A 21,163-nucleotide genomic window follows, 5' to 3' on the forward strand; every position below is an offset into this window, starting at 1 on the left:
ATTCAGCTTAATTTAGACTTTTTATAAAGACACACACTCCTGGTTCATAGTACAGATTAAAAAAAAAAAATAAAGTAAAGAAAAAAAAAACACACAACAGTAATTTTTGAAACCCACAAGGAAGAAGACATGAAGCATCGCACAGTTGCTTCATGTGTGATGAAGCACAAAATAAAAAGTTGTGTCATTCAAATGTGTTGAATACGTAGCTCTTCTGTAAAATCGCAGACTACAATTTCCCCAAAACGCCGAGATTATATCTCATCTAATAATTTGCATCCATCGCTGCCATTATTTTTAATGACTTACTGTGTAAAAAAAAGTCACATTCTGCAGTTTCCTTTTAACTCTCTTATTGTCTAAAATGGCAAAGCATTGCTTTACGTGAGCACTTCTGTACAAAACATATTGACATACAAAGACAATTTTTTTATTTGAAATGCAAACGTACAAACTTTTTGTACATTCTTTGACTTAATTACTACTCTGAGTGTTGTCCTTTTAGCAATTGGCATGTTTCAGAGTCTGTATACTCCAGGTAACGATTATTCGATTTCTAAATTAGTCGAATGATCGATTAATCATAAGTAAACCAATTAATTGTCTCAGTCCGGAGAATAAAGAATTCTATTATTCTTTCCGACAAAGTTGTAACATAAAAGTGAATACAAAAATCTAAGAAGTGCAGTGGTGAAGTTAAATATGTGAATTTGTTTATGTGATATGTTTATGTGTTGGTGTTATTAGCACTGTGGCCTCGCTTTGCAGCTAGAAGGTCCTGAGTTCCAATATTCTTCAGGCTCTTCTATGTTGAGTTAGCATTCTTCCTATGTATGTTTATCCTTCTGATGTTTCTCTCTTGTTCGTTGGCCACTAGAAATAGGCATCAATCTCCCTGTGATCCAAACAAAGTATTGAATATTGATCGACTTCAACTGTGGTGGAGATAAAGTCAGGCCGAGTAACAGTGCTGGAGAGGTAAAAACATTTATTTTGTCACATTTTCTATACAAAAGCCCTTTTTCAAAAGGTTTTACTTCATACATTGCAGGAATTACAATTAATTAATATTAAAAATAATACACTGCTTAATTGTAAAGTTATACACACAATACATATAATGGACTCAACATCCAAAATACCTTGCATATATGAAGAAGTAGCACAGATTCCTCTTCACTGATACTACTTACAAAACAGGAAGGTTAAGGGTATTACCATAATTTCTTTATGCTACAAATGACATGTTCCCTTTGGATTTGTTCACTTAAAGCTATACATCTGCAAAGAAAGCTGGATGTAAATATTAATGCTGTATTACTGAGTATCAAACACCTGAAAACCTTAAAAGCACAGGGCTAGTCATGAACTTTAAGTATAAAAAGTGAGTGGCACTGGAATCTCTCCATCACCATCATGAACTGCATACAAAGTATAGGAATCATCTCTATTAGGTTATGAGTTAAGCAGGCATTCGTGGTTTTAGGATTACAAACAAATAATATACAGATATATTTTTTAAACTTACAGGCACTTAAGATGTTACAACTGGATTTTAGAAAACAACACCTGTATGAAAACAAAAATGCTAAACTGCATTGCCCAAATGTACAGATATAAAAATACTTAACATGCTCAACATACTACTAGCAGAAATGGACTCAAAAAGTTTGCATTTTTGACCGAGGTCAACTCGTATTAACTCTCTTGGCGTTTTATACTGTGTCACATATGAAAATAACTCTGCATAATTTATACAGTAAGTTGCTTTAATGCCTAGTTGACTGATGCTTATAAAATAATAAAAAATAGGTCTGACAAACGCACAGCGTTTGCGAATCTGAGGATTTCTTTGTTTCATCTCGTCATACTTCATTGGTTTTTGTTCTTTGATAAATGACTTATTTTCAAGTGTCTATTTTCAGTGACGTCCTTTGAATAATTTCTGAAATTGACAGTTGAAAAGCTGATTATAGTTGTAATTTTGACATATTTTTACATGATAATGAAGAAATTCTGACTTGAGATTTGTTTGCATTTTGTTGGGCTGGAAGATCAGCGAAAGACTTTTCACCAAACATGCTGCTCTCATGATAGGATCCAGCCCTGGAGAAAAAAAAGAAACACTGCAACATGGGTGTCTGTTAATCAGAATCACGCGGCCCATCACTTCTCCACACTGACCGGTACAACTGGCCTAAAAAAAGAGAGAAGATAAAGCCTGGCAGCTGTTATTATCAGAAAATATATTTAAAAAGAGTCAGATTTAACAAAACAGTTATACCTTCTTCAGGACTTTAGTTGTTTACTGGTAATTGATAATAACGATAAGATATAGATCAGCAGTTGGAACATAACCCTAACTCTGCAAGGGTTAGAGCTTTGTTTCTCAGCACATTTTAAAAGTAGATAAAGACTCAAGGGTTTTTGGATAGTTAAACAACATCCTCAAAAACAGCAAGGCCAACATAACCCTAAAAAACCCCCCACATACTCTAAAATCACTTTCATGTTTTAGATTCATGACAATACATGGACATGCATTATTATTCTTCTTAAATAACCACATCTGACATATTTTGATTTAGGCAAGGCTTTTTCTTTTAAGAGTATTTCACAAGCCATAAAACGTTCACATTAATACTGATATGGTTGAGCAATATAAAAAAATCTCAAAATACTATGGCTGAAAGGAAGCGACGAGTCAAGCACTTAGCTTAGTGTGTGGCCTACCAAAAAAAACAAACAAAAAAAAAAAACAAAAGAAAAAACACAAGAGAGAGACACTCAGAGCGGAAATTGCTGCAAATTACTGCAATTAAATCTTGAGTTTGCTTCCGCAGCACAATTGACTTAACTCTGCTGTGCTTATTACCTATCATCTCTCTCGACTTCATGCAAAATACATTGAAAACATTCTTTAAGCAACTGAGTTGACCCAGGTTCAGCAGAAACATACAGCGCTTCATTCTATGGCACCTAACTCTTCTCCAGCCTTCCAGTTTTGGAGGATAAATTAAATGGCGGCATGGTGAACTGTGTATTCCAGTCGCCAATTTTTATTCAGTGCTGAGAAAAGTTCCTCTTGCAAGATCTCTTACGTGTCTATTGGAGGCACACATACACCCATACACACACAACACACTTCCTCCCCCCCTCCACACACACACACACAAGTAACAATAAACAAGAAGATGAACAGAAAAGCAAAGAAAAACAGTGGAAAAACCCCAAAAGGTAGTCGATAAGCGGCTACAGCTGATTTTTTAAGCAAGGTGTACTGAGAAGGACAGAAATGGAGACCCATAAGTGGTAGGCCCATGTCTGGTAAGGTAGCATGGAGAAAAGGCTGACACAATCAGGCTCAACACTTTTCCTTTGGCTTTGGGACAAGTATTGGCTTTTAGATGATTAAACTTTCAAGACAATGGAAATGACAGGCACAGGAAACTTAGATGTGCATCTATAAACAGTTGTAATAAGTAGTATTCCATTGTAGACCAAGGTATCCAGTTTTTATAAATTCTTACACACAAAAAAATATTCAATTTACTCATTCTTCTTTAAGGAACAGCATTTCTTTAGATGTTTGTTTCCATCAGTTCAGTCTTTGGCATTACAAGGAGTGCAGCTCAGCAATTTTGGTAGGGGGAGAAGGTAGGTTTAAAAAGTTGGTCATTGATCGGTGAGAGTTGTTTTAATAGTAACTGCCAAGGTGGGATGGCACATGGGTGTTAGGATGGCGAGGAACATTTGGGTTTGGGTAGATGCCTGCAGTGGGCGAACTCCAGTACTGAGCAGTGGGTCCAAAGAAATTGGAGGAGGTGACTGGCATAGATGGAGGGTGTGGGGATACAAAGTTGACCTTCTGCTGGTGGGCATGGTAAGAAGGCACATAGGCTAGGTCCGAGGGGTATTTATACATTGATGACTCGGTGGGGTGTGGCTGCAGTGCCTGAGCAATACCATGGAAGTCGAACTTGTAGGCATAGCGTTTGCCATGCACTTTCGTCATGATATTTTTGTCATAGTAGTAGCGCAGCGCACGGCTCAGCTTGTCATAGTTCATGTTGGGCTTGCTCTTACGCTCACCCCATCGTCGCGCCACTTCATCTGGATCTGTCATCTTAAACTCTCCATTGGTCCCTTCCCAAGTGATGCACCCTGCATTGGCACTGTCGGACAAGAGCTCCAAGAGGAACTGCCAAAGTTGGATTTGACCTGAGCCTGAAAGAGGACAGAAAAGGAAATCATTGTCATGGACATTTGCAGTCTCTAAAATATAAGAAATTTTTTTTTTTTTTTTGTTATGTTTACAGATTTCAGTATTTGTCTGATTACAGAGGGATTAAACATGTCAATAATCTTACCTGGATTGGCAAGACGACTACTGGTGGGGCCCAGAATCTGATAAGGATCTGTAGGGAAATTTAAAAAGATGATCAATCTGGAATCAGATTTCTGTGGTATAAAGTACAGTAATATGTCCTGAGGGAAAAAAAGGTAAAATTGGTATCAGAATCTCTATCAAAACTCCACTCCAAACCCATTGTTTGTCTACTGTCTGAATGTTTTTTTGTGTCAGTCGCACCTGTAGGTTTTGCCAGCAAGCTGTATGCTAAGATTTATTTGGCCAGTTTTCAAAATTTATTTCAATTCAATTCGCATCCTATTTGTGTCTGCTTGGAAAATTGAATGTAGAAAAGGCGGTGACCAGTGTTAGTGCAACAATTCAAAATGTCTAACAACAATCTGAGTAGTTTTCACTCTTTACAATGAGGTCCATAGTAAATCATAGACTGGCTGTTGCAGATCCCTGTATTTATGTCATGTATACCTGCACATTATGCTCATATATCCAACTGTGGGAAAGAGCCCAACTGAAGCATTAGCCATTAAAATGTATGTAATTTAAAACTAAGCAATACACTTCTTAAGACAGAAAACATAGTTTTCTTTGTAAGTTTTGTTCCAAATGTTTTCACTAAAAAATATATCTAAATATATTTTATGCAGAAAGCATCAATGAGAAATATCAAAACAAACAGTAGACGTGCAAGTATTGGTCGAGAACATCAGTCAACTACTCAACATGAAAATATTGTCAAGAAAATAAAAGGCAGGAGTTCACTGAAGTCTGTAGTTGTATATGTGGAGTCAAATATAACAAAAATAATAATCTTTTCCAATGATCTGTTGTCAGAACTTCATAGTCGCTTTCGCTTTCTTAACTTCTTAGCTTTCTTAACTTAACAAGTTACTCTTAGCATGTTGTTGCTAAGAGTAACTTTGAAAACTCTTGCCCCAAGAAAATTCAAGCAAATTCATGTCATTGATTTGATTCCTCTGTTTTTGTATATTGCATTATTTATACTTAATATACATCACATAAAAGGTGAAAATAGAAAAAGAAATAAATGCTACACGCAATAAGGAATAAGCCATTGTATTTTTAATTACTGAGGGATTGCAACTCATGTGTCTTTTGTTTTTGTCAACAGACTCAATCTCTCTCTGTATAATTTACATTTCAGCTGAAGTTGTTTTCCACAGTTTTTACTGGAGGGTGTGAGTTGCTGTACCTTCCTTTTTAAAATACCTTAGAGGTGTTCTGTTAGATTCAAAGCATACTTGGCCATCTCATACTTCTGTGTTTCCTTTTTTTTAAAAACTAGAAATTTCTTTATAAACTTTCCATCCTGGAATATTTCTGCATTATGTACATTCAATGCTTTGAAGATCTTTATGATTATCTTTTAGGATATCTACATTATTTAATGAACATATCTAATTAACATCTTAATATTATGAAATATATTGTAATAGGGGTATTATATTCACAAGGTGAAAATCATTGCACTATGTCTTGGCTCAGTAGAACAATCCTCTTTTAGATTACTTATTTTTGTCAACTTGCTGTTAAGCTTTATTATAGTTACTGGATGCCAAAACATGCAGGTGCATATATAGCAGGTGCAATATATTAGAATATCACTTAAAGATGTATTTATTTCAGTAATTCAATTCAATTCAATTTATTCATTTATTTATTTTTTTTAGAAATAAATGGGTTTTCGTTCATTGTAAAATATTATCAAAATTAACAGAAATAATGCCTGAAGTATATTACTCTGTGTGGAATGTATCTGTATATCTGTATATTAGGTTATCCTAAGCTAACTGTGTAGTTATAGATAGATAGATAGATAGATAGATAGATAGATAGATAGATAGATAGATAGATAGATAGATAGACAGACAGACAGACAGACAGACAGACAGACAGACAGACAGACAGACAGACAGACAGACAGACAGACAGACAGACAGACAGACAGACAGACAGATAGATAGATAGATAGATAGATAGATAGATAGATAGATAGATAGATAGATAGATAGATAGATAGATAGATCTTTATTGTCATTATGCTGGACAAACAAACCAAATTTTTCCTCACTTTCTTGTACGACTCTCCAATTTGTATTATTTGCATTATTTATTTCATTATGTTTGTCAACACTTTGTTTTCGCTTAATTATTTTTCTCTTCATAGTAGCTACACCTGGTCTGACATTCTGTTTGGCTGTGATACCTTCTTGAAGGAGGGCATTGTCTCAAATAGCTCTACCATCAACTAACCATTCTCCTTTCCCTCCAGTCAACTTTTTATTTTCATGAACATCAAAAATAATCCTGCATTGGTTAATTTATTTCTTCTTGTAATTTATTTCTTCATTCTGCTCTGTCTTCTCTAACTGAAGACAGTGTTGGTTGTGACAGATGGCTGCCTGTATTGAGCCAGGTTATGCTGGACGTGATGTGACGCTTTGATTCTAAATTCTTATTTGTCAGAAAAAGTAGCAGAAAACAGTTTCATAATTCAAATTCCACAACTATGTCTAATGAACAGACGTGTAGTGTAGACATTACTATTAAATCCAAAGTATCTAGATAGGATTCTGCTGTAAACAAAGTGTAATTATGCTTGACTGTCTTAAGTACCAACATCACGATAAGATTGGGAAAAAAGAAAGAAAGAAAAAAATAGCTTTATAAAAGCATTTAATATATAAAAAAACATGTTATCACTTCAAACAATAAGTTTTGAGTCTGTGCTCATCCGTTCAAAAGCACAAATGCTACAGAGTAAGTAGTTACCTGGCTGAGGCCTGGCCTGCTCAGTGGACTTGGTCACATTCTGAGGAACTACAGGTGAGCCTGCAAGGAGGGAGGCAGTCATTGGATGAAGACAGGGAGACATAACATGATTCAGAGACTATAGTCATAGGGTGGTCACAGATAACAAGACTACATATCTTGAAGGCATTTTAGTAGAGGTCCAAAGTAAATAAGGAAGTGACTCGACTGCCTTCTGCAATCTTATGGAGTCTTTCCCACATGTCTAGACAGTGTTGATGTCAGTCATACATCTCCTCTGGTGCAAACTCTAGATAAAAGTATTACCAAGTTTTTTAAATGGTCCTGAACACCCACTGACAAAGTTTATTTTTGACAGGTAGTGCTCTTAGTCAGTTTCAATCACTCCTTAGTCAAATGCAAAAATACATAAATAGATCTTTAATACGTTACTATATGTGACCTTACCTTTGCCACTGTGCATGTTGTTAGACCACCCTGTCCGCCGTACAGCATCGTATGATGGATCTGAAAAAAAAGTATTGGGAAATAATCAATTAATTTTATTACCAAAATAAGTATTTAAGTGATACAAAGATGCAACTGCAACAATCCTTCAGATTTAGTCAGATTATAGTCTCCAGGTGAGACTATAATCTGACTATAATAACCATAGCCATATTTTATGGTTATAGTTGTATAAAATATCTCAACTAGTAGCTGATCACAAGAATGCAATTGTTACAAATGTCAATTAACCTCAATAAATCCATCAAAAAGTGCTTAACAATCTTCTCCACAAGATATCTGGACACGCTCATGTGGTTTAGTAAGGCTTGGTTTGGTGGTTAGAACATCAATGGCATAATTTTTGAGAAAATTTACAGCTGCTTGAGCAGCTTGCAACATAGTAACCACAAATTGCTGATCCAAATTAACAAACCAAGCACACAAAACATTAGCTGGACCGAACACGCATTCATGTCTCATTTTCTGATACCAGCAGCTTCTATGGAACCTTAACCAGTGACTGAACAGAACTGACCTGCATAGGTTAAGTTCTACCTGCTTTGTGTCTGTCTGTAGTGTAAGGATAGACAGGTTCCACCAAACAATCAATCACTGTCACAGAAGTGCATGCAACAGAGGCTGTAGCAACGTCTCAAAAATGCCCTGGTATACTCATATTGCACCTGGCCAGCGCCCTTGATTGTTTCCATTATTACAGACTTAAACAGATCAAATAGCCGCCAGAATGCAGGGGAAATATGATGTTTACTAATACCAGATTGGATTCATACTTAGTCTAACATGCTATTCACAGTATTAGAATTGAGAGCAAGTATTTTTGTCACCAGTTTTATTTCTCCTTAGGGACAATAGGAAGAGACTATAAGGTTGAAATCAGCAGGGTATCTGAAGGGTCGAAAAGCAGTTTAATTTGTCTTAAGTGAAGATTATTTTGTTACAGTAAAAACAGCAAAGTTTGTCTCAATAAATACATTTTGTGTAAATCACAGGCTGTATTAAAGAATGACCTGTATAAAATCCTCATAGTAAAATAAGATTGAGTTACAATTTTGAAACCATGACATTTTAAACTCTTGGTTTATCATTATACTGGACCATGTTGAAGTTGAACACATTACGGATCGTGTTACACCATCCCAAAATGGAAATGATTTATGCTTGAATTTCACTCTAAAGAAAGACAAAAATATTATATTCCTGCAAACCCATTTAGCATATTACATCAAACATCCATACATTGTCTATTCCTGCTTATCTGTGCTGGGTTGAGGTGCAGGGGCAGGTTTCTGTCTCCTGAGGTCACTGGGCGAGAGGCAGAACACGGACAGACTGCCAGTTTACCACAGGTCAGCACAGGACAAACAACCATTCATACACATATTCATTTCTGAGGGCAACTTAGAAAGACCATGTTAAGTAACTTAACATGTACATACATACTGTATTTTTAAACCATGAGAAGAAGCTGATGGGGGCTAAGAAAGAAGCCATACATCCACAGGCACATTTATGCTTCACGTATAAAGGCACGACAACTACTGTTTACAAGTACCCCACCCAGCAGCACCAATTATCACATTTTTAATAAAATAAGTTATTCATAATGACTACAGGGTGACTTGAGAGACTGCGTGTTGATTAAATAAATAATAACTTCACCAGTTTTGTTCAAATGACATATCTGAACAAAACTGATATTATTGTAGGAATCCTACGAGCCATTTCAAACACTTTTCAATATTTATGACCTTTGTTTTTATGTGAACATGTTCCCATTGTAATTGTGTCATGTAGATTGACGTCCTATAAATATATAGTTTCGATAAATGTATATTTTTCAAATACCAATATATTTGCAAAGTTAAGTTCATGGAACCTTTGCTTTATGCAATATGGGAAATCAATGCTTAGTGACAACTCCAAAGTTCTCTATTTTTTTTCATTTTTTGTTTATCCCTTCAGCTATCATTTAACCTTGAGGACTTAATTTATAATAATTCAGTTGAAACCTATTTGGAACCAAATACAAATGTTAAATACATTTTTACTGAAAGTGTGAGAGGACATACTATAAAAAGCACATTTGAGGTTTCATTTTAACCTATTAACACTGGTGACAAACTGGTAACATAAAATTTATCATGTGTTCCTGTTTCGACATTTCCTCACACAAAGCAATACTGCCCTCATGTGGATTATTGTATAATAACATTTTTAATGTTTAAGAGTCCGTAAGTTATAAAATATTGGATTCTTTAACTTTGTCAGTTAACTTATTGAATTATTCATTCCATGATTAAACTCTAAATTACTATATAATGTACATCAAGTATATCGAAAGGATATAACCTTTCAATGAAAAAAAAAAGAACAAAGGGGTACATAGCCGAAACACAAAAAAGAGGTAGAGGAGGGACAAATAGCAAGAATGCTGCAGCGGTTTAGAGGGGCTGTCAGGTTCAATCTGGTGTGGGCCTACAGGATAGTCAAAGACCAGCGACTGGGGGAGAGTCCTAGGAGACTTGTGTTTCCTGCCTGCTTCTCCTGCAGACAACCTCTCTTTGTTTTACTGGCCCTTTTTTCCCCTCTGCTCACTGCCAGCAAACCTCCCCACCACCTCCACCACACCTCACCCCCGCCAACCAATCCCCATCACCCCGCAAAAGAAAATCTCCCAACGGGGGCTACCTCTGCTGCCGAGAGGGCTTAGGTGTTTGTGGGGTAGAGACAGAGGAAGGAGAGATGAGAGGGAAGGTGAAGAAATCCCAAACGGTGAGACGCAGACAGATAATAAAGTGTATGAAAAAAAGTCATGAAAGAGAGCAAAGTAATGAAAAACCACTGAGTCAGACAAAATGTAACTCTGGAATTTGAAAAGAAAACAGCGGCAGCATAAGTAGCTACTGTCTGGTGTGGGTAGGGGGGATGCTTGGTTGTTTCACACATTCAAAAAACTGAGGGGTTCCAGAAATAATTTCTCTGTCTCATATAAAACATGTAAAAAAAATAGTCCTATTATGTTTGCATAATTCAATCTTTAAACCTATAGAGGCCCTTAACTTTACACATACTCTGCTGTGTGAAAGGTAGGGAAGTAGAAGTGAAACCGCAGAAGGAAAGAGCCACAGATGCATGAAATACCAAGCCCCAGTGATTGTGTGAGGGGGCAACTGTGAAAACACAAACACAAACACACAAACACGTTTAGAGATCACCCTCATCCCCAGCCTGTTCAACCCCCCCACCTCCTTCTTCTGCCTTCATTTTTCCAGGCCTCGCTCTGACTGCAACTCGCGCCAGTTTCCACTCTGGTCTGGGGTGTGGTGCACGCTCCTGGGAGACTTCAACTGCTGGATCAGTTAGTCAAAACAAGACCTAAGTGCTCTACAGAGAGGAGAAGACTGAGACAGAGGGACACAGAGAGTGAAGAAGAAAGATAAGGAGAGAGATAGAGGGAGAGGAAGAAAGGGCAACCAAGCCGTGAGAGAGAGACAGTGACTGAGACAGAGAGCAAGATTAGAGTTGAGTCATGGACCGATTTTAACACTGAATTTGGGCCAGAAGGAGAGAACGACCCAGACAGGCTAAACTGTTTTAATACCCATAATACAGGTGCTTTAAAAACCATCTGTGAGGAGGCAGAGCCAGAAGAAGAGAATGACGGAAAAGCAAAGGAGTTAGCCACAATGTGAACAGAATATGTAAGCCAACTGAGGTGAAAACACTTTGAAGGACCATTTTTTATTTTTTATTTTTTTTACATTGGGTCACATAAAGCTATAACTTATGTCTATCCTTCACAAAATAGTTGAAGCCCAGACTGAACTTAGATTGAAGGGATATTTTCTCAAATGGATTTAGGTCTCGTTCTGACCAACTTTCCCTGTCCCTGTTAAACACATCATGCTCACAGCATGATGCTTCCACCGCTGTGTTTCCTCCTAGGAGAGGGTGTTAGGTTGATGTGTAGTACTAATTTCCAAAGAGACATAATGTGATTAATTAGGATCACATATATGGTTTGAGAAAAATCTGAATAAAAAAATCTTATCAATTTATTCTTGCCACTCCTCCATGAAAGCCTATTTGTTGACTGCTGAACTGATCATTATTCTATGTAAAAATGTGTCCTTCTGAGCAGTGGATCTTTACAACTCCTCCAGAGATACTATGGGTCTTGTGGTTGCTTTGCCGCAGCTTTCTTACTCTGCTTGCCTGACCTGTCAGTTTAGGTGTATGGTCTTTTCTTGACAGGTTTGCAGTTTCTTTGTCATTTTAGAAAACTTTGTGTTGATCTATCACATAAAAACCTTACAAAATACATTAAAGTGTACTATTATAATGTAACAAAATGTGAAAAGGTTTATAGGATAAGGAAATCAATGCAAGGTACTGCATGAGAGCACCTACACATAATGATAATTGTGCCTTTAATCCTTAAACAGTGTCTTTACAAAACTGAATTGTGATCTTGTGGTTTTTAGAAAGCATACACTGATCTTCTTGATAAAATAAATAATAATGGAGCTAAAATGTGTGCAAGAGTTGTGAAAGTGGTTGACTTCTTTAGCACTTTCTATACTGTATTAACCTTTAAAAACATGCTAGAACATCCTGCCAAGACATGTAGGAAACCTAGCCACAGATATGAACACTCGTCCACAAGAAAATGGTAGACAGAGACCTTAAATACACACCCCCCACACACACACACACACTCACAGATACTTTCATAGCTGCTGCATTCCGTGTTTTATATGCTCTCTTTTATTCATAACATTGCCTTTTACACCGCAGAATCTGGTGCAGATTAAGGGTTGTCTCCTGCCGTATACTTGTGCTTGCTCTACCCCAAAGAGCCTGAATGGTATTTGGCTGTTCGCACAAAGTAATACGAACACTAACATCTGGCAGCGCTCGTCTGAACAGACACTTACAACAGGTTCTGCCGAAGTAAGGCATCATTTATTGTTGAGTCACAAACTTACCAAGTTCTAACAATTTAATTTTATCTTCTTTATTTTATTTCACATTTTTTTAAAGAATTTGCATCACAGTAACATAAATCTGTATCATGGTTCATTTCTAGGTTTAAATAAAAAGGCACAAATAGGACACCAGATTATTGTTTCCTCAGTATAAAAAAAAAATGTTATAGGAATATGAGCTCCTTTAATGCCAGAGGGTGACATATAGGCCAGGGTCTTTCCTCACAGCTAAGGGCAGAGTCAGTGTTACAGGAGCCCATTATAGCAATCACCTCTTGTGAAAGGGAAATGCTCTCGAAGGGAGTGACCCACTGTTCCTGCCAGTCTAAATACCTGGCGTTGAGAACCAGGAAGACCAGGGTCAGGGGGTGACAGAGCAGAATCTTATCTGGCCTACCCACTGGTCTATTAGGTTGAAGCTGCGCAAGAACAAGTCCACAGCCGGGTAACTCTGACCACAGGGTCAGATAGAGAAAGAGGCAGAAGGCATTCTCTGACACTTATCAGAGCTAGTATTTCCTCTGCTTCTGCCTTGATAGGGCCCTTCATCCTGTGAGAGAGGCTATCAGTGTTATTGCAGTCCTTTCTCTCGTCTCTGGTGGTGACACTCTATAGCCGATGTAAATTCAGTTGTTGTTTTTTTTTGTCTTGTTTTGTTTTTTTTGCAGATATTTAGCCAGTGCCTATTCCAGTTGTGTCAGCGCAAAATAATGTTTGGAGGGTGAAAAGCCATCAAGAGGAAAGGAACGGTCATTCTGAACTGAGCTTGACTCATTCTAAAACATTTTGAAAACAGCTACAGATTAACTGTAGAATATACAGTACAGACCAAAAGTTTGGAAAACACTTTCTCATTGAATTCAATGAGAAGGTGTGTCCAAACTTTTGGTATATATATATATATAGATATATATATATATTTTTTTTTTTTTTCAAACATAACTGTTTAAAAACCAAAGAAGTTGTTTGTTTTCCTAACTTGGTTAATGTGATGTAGAGGAAAATGAGGTTTGTATCTCTGTTATGTGAAACAATACATACTTCAGAAGTCATTTTTATAGCAGTTCAGCCAGACATAAAATTTATTATATTTGTACCTTGCTGCCTTTGGATTGGGCAAATGGTCATATTTTCTTAACAAAGGAATGTCTGTGTTTCTGCTTGCTTATTGGGTACTAATCAGATTAGCTCATCGCTAAAATGGGACTTAAAGAAAAAACAAAAAAACCTTAAAATAATTTATCTTTAACCAGGGATCAGCTTGATATGATCCATGTCGGAAAAATAAGTAGGATCAATTAGAATGTATGTGTGATTGAATTGAAATGACTTTCTCCATGCGTCTCAAGATGACATTTGTAGTGAATTGGTGCTGAACTAAGTTGAACTGAATGTTCAAATGTGGAGTTGTCTGAATGCCGTCAATGACGTGTTGATAAATAAAATTCTTGCACGGAAAATAGCTTGCACAACTCAAATGTAAAAAAGGCAGGAAAAAGCAAACAGACACTCAGTTCTGAAGAACTACAGAAAATGGAAATAGCCAACACTCCAAAGATATATGTAAAAGTTTTAATGTGGGGTTGTCCTGCGATGGACTGGCGACCTGTCCAGGGTGTACCCCACCTCTCGCCTGTTGGCTGCTGGAGATAGACACCAGCACCCCTTGCAATTCCACAAGGGATAAGTGTGTTGGATAATGGATGGATGAATGGTTTTTAATGTGGGTAAAAAAAGAAAGAAGAGCATTCGGCTATCATCAGCTTGCCTGTTGCAAGCTGCAGCAGGCATAAATCTACATTTTAAGATCTATGTTGATGAAGTTGTCATGTTAGAAGCTACATGGTGATTTGAAAAGGATAAGTTGTCCTTTATATACCTTTGCAAAAGACATGCCAAGCAGTAAGTTGTGACAATGTCTCATAAACTGATCAAACTGCTCAGCAAGATATAACAAGCTGTCAACATGAATGCTATGAAGACCACTATAGAGGAATGAAACGATATAATTCTAAAGTAATGGGGTTTGAACATATGAGATTCAATACTTACTAAAACTGGTACAAAATATCTGAGGCTTGAGTCATTTTAGACTTCAGAAATTTACTCCTTTGTTTCTGAGTTATCAGTTTACCTACATCACAAGAATTTATCTAATCTGGGGTCAGACTGATTTCTGTTGATCACATGTAAGAGGATAACTACCGACTGAACAAGTGACATTTGTGATGGGTCTCCTCCACACCCTGAAACAGCTCAGAGTTACTCTGTCAACAAGCTGTGTTCAAACACAAAATTTACCTTTTTGAAAAATCTAAAACTACTATTTAAAGGATGGGGTGGTTAATTTGCTATTTTCTCAGAAAATGATGATGTTTATGTTATTTTCCCTCTGTTTCTGCTCTACTCCAGGTTTTGCTGTTCCGTGTCACATTTATAAGAAATAAATGGCTTATTCTTAATACAACCTGAGTTACGCAAACATTGCAAATAAAGCTCACCCTCGCCAAACTGTATTTTTAAGGTTTAGATGGGTCAAAAATACAACATGTAATACACAGTCTGTCATATTACAAACTGAGTCTCTTTAACCAGTTAGTCAATTATGCACATCCACTCGTTTCCACTCCAGCTTGATACGAGGCAGCCGTCCAGTCTCAGTGTGTCATGTGCGATAAGCACACATTGTTGCTTCAGCACCTGTCTGTGATGCCTGCTCCTCCAGTAAACAGCCTCATTCACAGGCCCTCCTTCGAATAATTACTGCATTTGAAGTCTGTTCGTGCCCCTTTGTTGCTGTGGAAAAAACTAATCAGCACTCTGTTCTTGCCTAGTTTGTTAATATAGCGCTATTCTGTTATTCCATCTCTAAGCTTTGCTGTGTTGTCACAGCATTCAGGTAGCTGTCTTGAATAGCACAATCTGCTGGCTCGTATCACCTTAGCTACACAAAAGCTGCACCTGCCTGGAGCTTTGTCCTTTGCAATCAGCCATTGCCTACGCTTTGGTTCTGGTGAGTGGGCTGTTTTCCAAAGTGTGCAGTGCTTTGTGTTTTTGTGCTTTTATTTGCATCACTGACACTGGCAGGAAATGTCAACTGAATTCCCAAATAAAAATTTTTGACACTCTGTCTAACCCACTGAATCCATTTCTCTATAAATATCAGTCGCAAAGGACTTCCCCCTACCAAGTCACACACACAATTAGATAACAGATCAGCATCTATGGCAATAGAATTAGAAAAACCTTCATACCTTCTTTGGCAGCCAAACGTGGTGATGCGTCGGTGTGAGATGGCGTATTGTAGGATAATGATGAGCTACCTGTAAAAGGAGAAGATACACATTGAAATCGACTTATTTCACTGTGATTAACAGTTCAGATGTTTAAAATACAGGAAAAGAAACAGACACAAACATTTACTGGAGTTTTAAAGAGTTTTAAAGAAAACAAAACCCTGCATTTTAGCTTCAATATGTTCTTTTTAACTGGATATTTAACCATTGTGAGTGGAAAAGTATGACAGAGTTGCCAGCAGGTGGCAGCAAAAATCTCAGGTCCATTTCATACGATCTCCGTCATTTCTTGCTTTTCCTTAGAAAAAACATAAAAAGTGTCTGCACTAAGTAAATCAAATACAGCCCAGATTTGAGGTCCTTAAAAATGTAAAGAAAACCCCCTCAGAGCCTCTGAGCGTTTTCCAGTACAACTACTCCTCCTGGGAGGCAAGAGTCCTCATATGGCAGCCTATTCACTTCACCTTATGGAGCAGAACTCTGCGCCACATTCCTCCACTTACACAGGCACCCTGGGCGGCACCAAAATGCTCTCTTAATTTTAGCTGCCCCGAGGCATAAATCAGCGAGTGGAAAAACAGACCCAAAAAATCCACAGAGAAAACACAAGAGCAGTTACTGCGAAGTGAGTGCAAGCCAAAAATTAACACTGAGATGACTGAGCATGGGAAGGATACCCTTTCCGAATGGAGTGATATGAAAGGCAACCTTGAGTACAAATGGAGCTAAAATCCCAGTTGGAATGAACCGTTTTCTTGAGATGTGATGCAGGATCCTTACATAGTGTGTGCTGCTGCTGGTAAAGAGGCTTGCTGCGGCAGGCTAGGAGTCTGTTTTTTTAGGGGGTGACTGCAGAGGTGAACGAGTGGGGTTCTCCACAGATGCATTTTAACCTCCCCATACCTCACCCCTCCCTGTTCTACCTACTCCATGGCACCCCCAAGGGTCTGGGTCTAGTTTAGAAAGCTGGGGGCCTTAGAACAGGGGAGCTATTGTATAGGGAAGGGTCCCTCCTCACCAATCAAACGCAGCTCCCCATACAAAAATAATTCCACACGCTCAGTGTAAGCACACCCGGGCAAATGAGCCACCGAAGCAGTGTCTTTGGAATGAGAGTATAGGAGAAAAGACGTAACAGATGGGCAGGGAAGGGAAGGGAAAGGAGAAGGAAAGGAGCATTAACCCTTTTCCTACTGTGCGCCACATATGTGGGCTGACCCAGACAGGCAAACCGGCAGCATTGCAGAGAAAACCTCAAACCATCCCACAGAGAAATTCAGGACCGCCACACAGCTGAGAGCGAGAGTGAATGAGACAGAGGGGGGAGAGACCACAGCTGACTGCTTGGTGAGGGGAAAAGTTGGCTGTGCTGCCTATTTATTTGCACTGCCTCTTCCTCTTTCAGAAAACAAACATGTCTTGGTAATCTGACAGCATGATGGGAGGACCGGACAGCCTTTGAAACCCTCACTCTCGGTTCGTGTCTTCAGTCACATCTGTTCAGAGTCTGTTAGATTACATAACATCCACAAACAATTTGCTTTTCTCCCCTTTCTTTGACTGATGGGTCTTTCAAAATTGTTGCTCTCCAATTTGACACGCTCATAATGAGAATAATGTTTCTGAAATCTAATTTTGCATTGCACAGTTCCCATAGAATGCACAGTGTTTAATCTGTGATACTACATGATGCCATTATTCTAAACATGTAGTGAACATTTCCCAGTGTTGAAGCTTTTACCACCTCACACAGGGCAAATTGGCTCCAGCCATCATTTAAGCACTGAAGGACAAAACTCCATTTATACCAGCCTTAAGGTGAGAAATACATTAAATACCAAGACTATTACTCAAATATGTATAACATATTGAAAAAGTAATGATGTTCTTTTACTAGTTCAAGAAAAGCCTCTGGCAAAACCAAGATCATTATTCAATATTTTCACACACACTGCTTGCTTTTTCTGCAGCCTCATTACACATTTGACAATAGTGTTTTCATCTCTGCTATCCTATTTTCTGCAAAAACATAGGATAAGGAGTGGATTTAAAGGGATAGTTCAGGATTTTCAAGAGAGATTCTGCTAAAAGTTTATAAGCAGCTAGCACAGGACAAACACTGAGGATGATTTCCACCATCTTAAACAACTACACTCTCAAAAATGCCACAACTGCTTGTGCCTCTTTGGAAAATGCTTTTAGAAAAGAACATGTAAACCTTTCAGATCAGACTAAATAAAAGCCAGTGTTACATTCAAGAAAAACTGTCAATTAAAATTGCAATAACATTTTCAAACAATTACTCAGACTGGACATCCATCCATCCATCCATCTTCTTCCGCTTATCCGAGGTCGGGTCGCGGGGGTAGCAGCTTCAGGAGGGAGGCCCAGACTTCCCTCTCCCCGGCCACTTCTTCTAGCTCTTCCGGGGGAATCCCGAGGCGTTCCCAGGCCAGCCGAGAGACATAGTCCCTCCAGCGTGTCCTGGGTCTTCCCCGGGGCCTCCTCCCGGTGGGACGTGCCCGGAACACCTCACCAGGGAGGCGTCCAGGAGGCATCCTGACCAGATGCCCGAGCCACCTCAACTGGCTCCTCTCGATGTGAAGGAGCAGCGGCTCTACTCTGAGTCCCTCCCGGATGACTGAGCTTCTCACCCTATCTCTAAGGGAGAGCCCAGCCACCCTACGGAGGAAACCCATTTCGGCCGCTTGTATCCGCGATCTCGTTCTTTCGGTCATGACCCAAAGCTCATGACCATAGATGAGGGTGGGAACGTAGATCGACCGGTAAATCGAGAGCTTCGCTTTTTGGCTCAGCTCTTTCTTCACCACGACGGACCGGTACAACGCCCGCTTAACGGCAGACGCTGCACCAATCCGCCTGTCGACCTCCCGCTCCCTTCTTCCCCCATTCATGAACAAGATCCCGAGATACTTAAACTCCTCCACTTGGGGCAGGACACCCCCCCTGACCTGAAGAAGGCACTCTACCCTTTTCCGGCTCAAGATCATGGCCTCGGATTTGGAGGCACTGATCCCCATCCCGGCCGCTTCACACTCGGCTGCGAACCGCTCCAGCGAGAGCTGCAGATCACGATCTGATGAAGCCAAAAGGACCACATCGTCTGCAAAAAGCAGAGACGAGATCCTAAGGGCACCAAATCGGATCCCCTCAACACCTTGGCTGCGCCTAGAAATTCTGTCCATGAAAGTGATGAACAGAATCGGTGACAAAGGGCAGCCCTGGCGGAGTCCAACTCTCACCGGAAACGAGCCCGACTTACTGCCGGCAATGCGGACCAGACTCTGACACCGGTCATACAGGGACCTGACAGCCCGTATCAAAGGGCCCGGTACCCCATACTCCCGGAGAACCCCCCACAGGGCTCCCCGAGGGACACGGTCGAACGCCTTCTCCAAGTCCACAAAACACATGTAGACTGGTTGGGCGAACTCCCATGCACCCTCCAGGACCCTGCCGAGGGTGTAGAGCTGGTCCAGTGTTCCACGACCAGGACGAAAACCACACTGCTCTTCCTGAATCCGAGGTTCGACTATCCGACGGACCCTCCTCTCCAGTACCCCCGAATAGACCTTGCCAGGGAGGCTTAAGAGTGTGACCCCTCTATAATTGGAGCACACCCTCCAGTCCCCCTTTTTGAACAGGGGGACCACCACCCCAGTCTGCCAATCCAGGGGAACTGCCCCCGATGTCCATGCGATATTGCAGAGTCGCGTCAACCAACACAACCCTACAACATCCAGAGCCTTAAGGAACTCCGGGCGGATCTCATCCACCCCCGGGGCCTTGCCACCGAGGAGCTTTTTAACCACCTCGGCGACCTCGTCCCCAGAGATTGGAGAGCCCAACCCAGAGTCCCCAGGCTCCGCTTCCTCAGTGGAAGGCATGTTGGTGGGATTGAGGAGGTCTTCGAAGTACTCTGCCCACCGGCCCACAACGTCCCGAGTAGAGGTCAGCAGCACACCATCCCCACTATAAACAGTGTTGGTGCTGCACCGCTTCCCCCCCCTGAGACGCCGGATGGTGGACCAGAATCGCCTCGAAGCCGTACGGAAGTCTTTCTCCATGGCCTCTCCAAACTCCTCCCACGCCCGAGTTTTTGCCTCAGCAACCGCCCGAGCCGCATGCCGCTTCGCCCGCCGGTACCCATCAGCTGCTTCCGGAGTCTCACAGGCCAAAAAGGCCCGATAGGACTCCTTCTTCAGCCTGACGGCATCCCTCACCGAAGGTGTCCACCAACGGGTTCGAGGGTTGCCGCCGCGACAGGCACCGACAACCTTGCGGCCACAGCTCCGATCGGCCGCCTCGACAATGGAGGCACGGAACATGGTCCACTCAGACTCCATGTCCCCCACCTCCCCCGGGACGTGTTCGAAGTTTTGCCGGAGATGGGAGTTAAAGCTCCGTCTCACAGGGGATTCCGCCAGACGTTCCCAGCAGACCCTCACAACACGTTTGGGCCTGCCAGGTCTGACCGGCTTTCGCCCCCACCACCGGAGCCAACTCACCACCAGGTAGTGGTCAGTGGACAGCTCCGCACCTCTTTTCACCCGAATGTCCAAGACATTCGGCCGCAGATCTGATGAAACGATGACAAAGTCGATCATCGAACTGCGGCCTAGGGTGTCCTGGTGCCAAGTGCACATATGGACACCCTTATGCTTGAACATGGTGTTCGTTATGGACAATCCATGGCGAGCACAGAAGTCCAGCAACAGAACACCGCTCGAGTTCAGGTCGGGCGGGCCGTTCCTCCCAACCACGCCCCTCCAGGTCTCACTGTCGCTGCCCACGTGAGCGTTGAAGTCCCCCAGCAGAACAAGGGAGTCCCCAGGAGGAGCACTCTCCAGTACCCCCTCTAAGGACTCCAAAAAGGGTGGGTAATCTGAACTGTCGTTCGGCCCGTAAGCACAAACGACAGTCAGAACCCGTCCCCCCACCCGTAGGCGGAGGGATGCTACCCTCTCGTTCACCGGGGTAAACCCCAACGTACAGGCGCCGAGATGGGGAGCAACAAATATGCCCACTCCTGCCCGACGTCTCTCACCCTGGGCAACTCCAGAGTGGAAGTATGTCCAGCCCCTCTCAAGGAGACTGGTTCCAGAACCAGAGCCATGCGTCGAGGTGAGACCGACTATTTCTAGCCGGAACCTCTCGACCTCACGCACTAGCTCCGGCTCCTTCCC

At 40.7% G+C, this 21,163-nt stretch overlaps 1 protein-coding gene across 7 annotated transcripts in view; it reads right to left on the minus strand.

The window, feature by feature from the left end:
• Positions 1-971: 971 nt before the first annotated feature.
• Positions 972-21,163, minus strand: part of fli1 (Fli-1 proto-oncogene, ETS transcription factor) — a 42,342-nt gene continuing 22,150 nt past the window's right edge. For 5 of the 7 annotated variants that reach the window (XM_032545425.1, XM_032545426.1, XM_032545424.1 and 2 more), the window contains 5 exons: positions 15,915-15,983; positions 7,610-7,669; positions 7,163-7,222; positions 4,371-4,418; positions 972-4,227 (listed from right to left, as the gene is read on the minus strand). In XM_032545425.1, coding sequence (XP_032401316.1) covers positions 3,698-4,227; positions 4,371-4,418; positions 7,163-7,222; positions 7,610-7,669; positions 15,915-15,983 — 767 coding nt within the window. In that variant the 3' untranslated portion in view covers positions 972-3,697. The remainder of the gene's footprint in view (positions 4,228-4,370; positions 4,419-7,162; positions 7,223-7,609; positions 7,670-15,914; positions 15,984-21,163) is intronic. The other 2 variants (XM_032545423.1, XM_032545428.1) reach the window with 1 other exon arrangement.

The sequence above is a fragment of the Xiphophorus hellerii genome, chromosome 18 (assembly GCF_003331165.1).
Source record: "Xiphophorus hellerii strain 12219 chromosome 18, Xiphophorus_hellerii-4.1, whole genome shotgun sequence".
NCBI classification, from domain to species: domain Eukaryota; kingdom Metazoa; phylum Chordata; class Actinopteri; order Cyprinodontiformes; family Poeciliidae; genus Xiphophorus; species Xiphophorus hellerii.